The sequence below is a fragment of the Scyliorhinus canicula genome, chromosome 2 (assembly GCF_902713615.1).
Source record: "Scyliorhinus canicula chromosome 2, sScyCan1.1, whole genome shotgun sequence".
Classification (NCBI taxonomy): domain Eukaryota; kingdom Metazoa; phylum Chordata; class Chondrichthyes; order Carcharhiniformes; family Scyliorhinidae; genus Scyliorhinus; species Scyliorhinus canicula.
In genome coordinates this window covers 162051277-162058078 of record NC_052147.1, presented here as the reverse complement: position 1 = coordinate 162058078, position 6802 = coordinate 162051277, and the positions used below count along the sequence as shown (strand labels likewise).

General features: G+C 50.5%; 1 protein-coding gene across 3 annotated transcripts in view; it reads right to left on the bottom strand.

The window, feature by feature from the left end:
* Positions 1-214: 214 nt before the first annotated feature.
* Positions 215-6802, bottom strand: part of cops8 (COP9 signalosome subunit 8) — a 51490-nt gene continuing 44902 nt past the window's right edge. For all 3 annotated transcript variants that reach the window (XM_038788348.1, XM_038788340.1, XM_038788343.1), the window contains 2 exons: positions 1167-1229; positions 215-498 (listed from right to left, as the gene is read on the bottom strand). In XM_038788348.1, the coding sequence (XP_038644276.1) occupies positions 419-498; positions 1167-1229 (143 nt within the window). In that variant the 3' untranslated portion in view covers positions 215-418. The remainder of the gene's footprint in view (positions 499-1166; positions 1230-6802) is intronic.

Genomic DNA, 6802 nt, shown 5'->3' with positions numbered 1-6802 from the left:
AAACACAAACTCTCGGAAAAAAACCCCAAGCTTACAGCAGACCTTGTGCACAGCTGCATTGTGCAGACTTGTGTTTGCTTATGAATAAACAGTCCAAATCACTGGATAAACTCAAAGCAAAGCAGGAAGTTTCAGAATCCATAATGTGGGTGGAATTCAGTTGGCTTTCCTGAAGGTCAGTCAGTCAGTTAGATTTAAATAAAAGTACTTTGTGGAAAATACTAGATATCCCCTGGAGGGGGCTTTTAATTTAGTGACATTGATATTTACAAGAACATTCAAGAGCAACTTTAAGAGTCTTCTTTTAGTCAAAGTCAGTATACACGGAAATTCTGCTGGTCTGTCATTCCCAAGACAAGAAACTGACGGCTGGATTTCATCTCTCTCTCTCTCTCTTTTATTTGATGGTTGGAGTTTGTCAATTCTCGAGGAAGGCCACGTAGTCAGTTAGTCTGGCCAACTGTTGTTCATTAGGAATCTGTGGTATTGGGGGAGGTTCTGTTAAAATGACAAAAAAAGAAGCAAATGAACCACTTTACACATTGATGCTAATAGTACCATTTATAATGTGGGGGTTCAAATTAATATATTGGCACTTTATTTTTAGGCGCACATCTTAAATAGCCTAAGTTCAGGGAGTAGCAGATGTTCAGGATAAACAGGAAAAGACAAATCAAGATCAAAAAGCTAGTTTCTTTTATTTCCACATGCAGTCATCATTTGTTTTTCTTTATCTTAGGAAAATAAAATCTCCTTGCAATGATTAAGTAAATTACATGTGCAAAACATCTGTTGAATTGCAATGACACGGATGCAGCAAGAAAATCTATCAATACATTTAAAACCAGCAAGACTGCTTTTCAAAGTCACATTGAAGTCACTCAGCAAACTTGAGAAGGTGGCTTCCTCATTGGATTTCTTTACAGCCAACCCATGAAATGCGACTCCAGGAAGCAAGGGAAACAAAAAAATAAGCGACTTGGAGATGCAGATGTAACTTAAAAGGTTTTTTTTAAGCTAAACCAGACGATTTCTGTCAGCTTGCTTCAGGGGAAATGATTTACATGCAAAATATAAAGAAATCTTTCCATTCGCTGGAAGGATAAGTGTTTTTACACTGCAGCCACATTTCTTTTTTTAAAAGGTAGAGCAACGGCACCACCTACCTGTCTTTTTGGGTACAACCATTCGTGTAGATGGATCCGCCTGCCACCCTTGTTCTAATACAGCTGTAATTAGAAGGGAAATTTGATTGAGCATTGGACAGATGTAAAACTGTAATTAAAAAAACAGATGTAAACAAGACCAAAAACATGTTTTTACAAGCAACTATGTAGTGTTTAAGACATCTCAATTATATGATTTAATTTCAGCTCTTTCCACATTTTACACAGGATGGTTACAGTACAGGAGAAGGCCATTCGGCCTGTTGAGTCCACGCTGGCTCTCTGCAAGGGCAATTCAGCTAGTCCACTTCCCCACCCTCTTCTGGTAATGTCACAAATTTATCTCCAGGTGATTATCCAAGCCTTTTTTTTTGGAAGTATATTCATTAGGATTTAACATTTTAGAAAGTGACACAAAGTTACAAAATAACACCATAAAATAAAAAGAAACGAAAAATGGCTCAACATACATGAGCACAGAATTGAACGCGAGAAGTGCAATCATTAGACAAAACTGAATGCTTTCATGACCCCACCAAGGACCGAGGGAAAAACAGGATAAGATCATAAAGAATGATAAAACAGTGCACACCCTCCCACAGAATGCAGGGCTACAATTCTTTTAGGTCAGGATAAATTCCTGCAAGATCGGGTGTATATCAACATACAATGCCCCCAGCCCTGGCAGTGCAATAGGCATCAATGACCCATCACAGCCATCTCCTTTGGATATCAGACCCAGAGCGGATTCATCAAACCCAGCTCCACAAGAAACAAAAGAAAATGCACAAAAACCTCAGTGCTGAGGGGAAATTACAAAGCAACGCAACTTAACCACAATCCAGGTCCACTTTGCGAGGCCTCACAGGCTTCTCACCGCAAATGAACGCTTGCCAACCCCTAACTAATGAAAAGAAAAAATGAAAATGAAAATCACTTATTGTCACGAGTAGGCTTCAATGAAGCTACTGTGAAAAGCCCCTAGTTGCCACATTCCGGCTCCTGTCCAGGGAGGCTGGTATGGGAACTAACAAGGTCGAGCAGCAATTAAGCTGCATTTGCTCAGCCAACACCAGCCAGCTTGTAACAATGGCGCCGAGGAGACCAGCCCCAAGATTCGGGGACGCTGACCTGGGGAGGCTGCTAAACGTGGTGGAGGACAGGAGGGATGTCCTGTTCCCCAAGGATCCCAGAGGGTCAGCGACAATGCAGCCTGACGAGGTGGCGGTGTCTGTGACCAGGAGGACTGGCCTCCAGTGCCGGAAATGTCAACGACCTACACCGGGCAACACCAACGGTTCCCCACCTTCCCCGAAGACTTGTCCAACCCCATGGGGCAGCTAACCCCCCAACCCTCCCTCCACCCTGTTTTGTTTGGTCCTTTGTATTTCACGAAGGAACTCACCAAACACTTTGACTTATCCAAACCAGAATCTTTTACTACGTCTTGTGTGGTAAGATAGCAATCTGATACAGAGCACGTTATCATGGAGTCTGCTAACTACTCCTCTAGAACTTGCACCTAGCACTGACCATTCGCATGTATGTCTGATTACCCTCTCAACATTTTTCTTTTTTTTTTAAATACTTTTTAATCGAAGAAATTTTTCAGAGTACAAACATTTTAACCCCCCCTACATTTGAATTATATCAAAACAAAGTCAAACCCCCCTACTTAACAAGAATCCCCCCCCACCCCCTACCCGCGCGCCCCCCCCCCCCCGCCGACGAACCGGCCGCCAGACCATCTTGTCGTTTCTGGCAGTGTCCTCGGGCAGGCCTTGCCCGTGACACCACCGATACCGTGTTTCCTTCGTTGTTATCCCCCCTCCCCCCCCCCCCCCCCCCTCCTCCCCTCCCCCCCCACCTCCCTCCCGCCCTCCCCTCCCCTCCCGGGTTGCTGCTGTCACGACCCCAGTATCTATCTCTGATCTAAGAGGTCCAGGAAGGGTTGCCATCGCCTGAAAAACCCCTGCACCGACCCTCTCAGGGCGAATTTGATTCTTTCCAATTGGATGAAGTTTGCCATGTCGTTTAACCAGGTGTTAACACTTGGAGGCCTTGCGTCCCTCCACTGAATCAAGATCCTCCTGCGAGCCACCAAGGACGCAAAGGCTAATATTCCAGCCTCCCTCGCCTCCTGTACCCCCGGCTCCACCCCAACCCCGAAGATCGCAAGTCCCCATCCTGGCTTGACCCTGGACCCCACCACTCTCGACACCGTCCCTGCCACCCCCTTCCAGAACTCCTCCAGTGCCGGACATGCCCAAAACATGTGTGCATGATTCGCAGGGCTTCCCGAACATCTGACACACCTGTCTTCACCCCTGAAAAACCGACTCATCCTTGTCCCCGTCATGTGGGCTCTATGCAGTACCTTAAATTGAATAAGACTCAGTCTCGCACATGACGACGACGAGTTGACCCTCTCTAGGGCGTCTGCCCATGTCCCATCCTCTATCTGTTCCCCCAGCTCTACCTCCCACTTGTCTTTCAACTCCACTACTGGTACCTCCTCCACCTCCTGCATAATCTTATAAATGTCCGAGATCTTCCCCTCCCCGACCCAGACCCCTGATAGCACCCTATCACTCGCCCCCCTGTCGGGAAGCACGGGAAACCCCTCTACCTGTCGTCTGGCAAATGCCTTCACTTGGAGGTACCTGAACGTGTTCCCCGGGGGGAGCCCGAATTTCTCCTCCAGCTCTCCCAAGCTCGCAAACCTCCCCTCAATAAACAAGTCCTTCAGTTGCCTAATGCCCACCCTCTGCCAGCTCAGAAATCCCCCTCCTGTATTTCCCGGTGCAAATCTGTGGTTCCCTCTTAGTGGTGCCCTTATCAAACCCCCCACTTCCCCCCTGTGTCGCCTCCACTGCCCCCAGATCTTGAGGGTGGCCGCCACCACCGGGCTCGTGGTATACCTCGCGGGAGGGAGCGGCCCTGGTGCCGTTACCAGTGCCCCTAAGCTTATGTTGCCACAGGACGCCCTCTCCATACGCTTCCAAGCTGCCCCCTCCCCTCCACTTTCGTACCATCGATGCATTTGCCGCCCAGTAATATCCTGAAAGATTGGGTAACGCCAACCCTCCACTATCCCTACCCCGCTCCAAAAAGACCCTTCTAACTCTAGGGGTGCCATGTGCCCATACGTACCCCATGATACTACTCGTTACCTTCTTGAAAAAGGCCCTAGGGAGGAAGATGGGCAGACACTGGAACAAAAACAAGAACCTCGGGAGGACCGTCATTTTAACTGACTGCACCCTCCCTGCCAGCGACAGCGGCACCATGTCCCACCTCTTAAACTCCTCCTCCATCTGTTCCACCAGCCTAGAAAAGTTCAGCTTGTGGAGGGTCCCCCAGTTCTTTGCCACCTGCACCCCCAAGTACCTGAAACTTTTTACTGCTCTTTTGAAGGGGAGCCTCCCAATTCCCTCCCCCTGGCCTCCCGAGTGTATTACAAAGACCTCACTTTTCCCCAGATTTAATTTATATCCCGAAAAGTCCCCGAACTCCGCTAGTATTTCCATAACCTCCGGCATTCCCCCCTCCGGGTCTGCCACATACAGCAACAGGTCATCCGCATAGAGCGAGACCCGATGCTCCTCCCCCCCCCTTGTCAGTCCCCTCCACCCCCCTGAACCCCTCAGTGCCATTGCTAACGGTTCAATCGCTAATGCAAAGAGTAAGGGGGATAGGGGACATCCCTGCCTAGTACCTCGATGGAGCCCAAAATATTCTGACCTCCTCCCGTTTGTTACCACACTCGCCATCGGGGCCGAATAGAGCAGCTTTACCCACTTGATAAATCCCTCCCCAAACCCAAACCTTTCCAACGTTTCCCACAAGTATTCCCACTCCACCCTATCGAATGCCTTCTCCGCATCTAGCGCTACCACTATCTCCGCCTCCCCCTCCACTGCCGGCATCATGATCACGTTTAACAATCTCCGGACATTTGTGTTAAGTTGGCGTCCCTTCACGAACCCCGTCTGGTCTTCATGGATTACCCCTGGCACACAATCCTCTATCCTGGTTGCCAGGACCTTTGCTAACAGCTTGGCATCTACATTTAAGAGGGAGATAGGCCTGTAGGACCCGCACTGGACCGGGTCCTTGTCCCGCTTCAAAATCAAGGAGATCAGGGCCTGCGACATTGTTGGGGGCAAAACCCCCCCATCGCGCGCCTCATTAAAGGCTCTCACCAGCACTGGGCCCACTAAGTCCACAAATTTCCTGTAAAACTCCACCGGGAACCCATCCGGCCCCGGCGCCTTCCCCGCCTGCATCTGGCCTATCCCTTTAATTAGCTCCTGCAGCTCTATCGGCGCCCCCAACCCTTCTACCAGCTCCTCCTGTACCTTTGGGAACCTCAATTTGTCGAGAAAGTTCTCCATTCCCCCTTTCCTCTTCGGCGGTTCAGACCTATACAATTCCCTGTAGAAGTCCCTGAAGACCCTATTCACCTCTTGCCCCTTCTGCACTACGTCCCCACCCCTCTCTCTCACTCCCCCAATCTCTCTGGCTGCATCTCGCTTACGAAGCTGGTGTGCCAGCATCCTGCTCGCCTTTTCCCCGTACTCATACGCCGCACCCTGCGCCCTTCTCCACTGCGTCTCCGCCTTCCTAGTGGTCAGTAGGTCGAACCTGGCCTGTAAACTGCGCCGCTCCCTCAATAGCCCCTCCTCTGGTGCCGCCGCATATTTCCTATCTACTTCTAGGAGCTCCCCCACCAGCCTCTCCCTTTCCTGCCTCTCCTTCCTCTCTCTGTGTGCCCTTATGGAGATCAGCTCTCCTCTAATCACTGCTTTCAGGGCCTCCCAGACCGTCCCCACCTGCACCTCACCCGTGTCGTTCGTACCCAGATAGTTCTCAATGCCCGTTCTAACCCTTCTGCACACATCTTCGTCCGCCAACAGCCCCACATCCAGGTGCCACAACGGGCGCTGATCCCGCGCCTCCCCCAATTCCACGTCCACCCAATGTGGTGCATGGTCCGATATCGCAATGGCCGAGTACTCCGTGTCCTGCACTCTCGGTATCAGCCCCCTGTTCAATACGAAAAAGTCTATTCTGGAGTACACTCTGTGGACGTGGGAGAAAAAAGAATACTCCCTCGCCCTAGGCCTACCAAATCTCCATGGGTCTACCCCTCCCATCTGCTCCATAAACCCCCTTAACACCTCTGCCGCTGCCGGCCTCCTATTCGTCCTGGAACTCGATCTATCCAGCCCAGGGTCCAACACCGTATTAAAGTCCCCTCCCATGATCAGGCCCCCTGCCTCCAGTCCCGGGATGAGGCCCAGCAGGCGCCTCATAAAGCCCGCGTCGTCCCAATTCGGGGCATACACATTCACCAGCACCACATTCTCTCCCTGCAACCTACCCCTCACCATCACATACCTGCCCTCCTTGTCTGCCACCACTTCTGCCGCCACGAACGATACCCTCTTTCCCACCAGAATCGCCACCCCCCGGTTCTTGACATCCAAGCCTGAGTGGAACACCTGTCCCACCCACCCCCTTCTCAGGCGGACCTGATCTGCTACCCTCAAGTGAGTCTCCTGCAACATCGCTACATCAGCCTTCAGTCCCTTCAGGTGCGAGAAGACCCTTGATCTTTTAACCGGCCCATT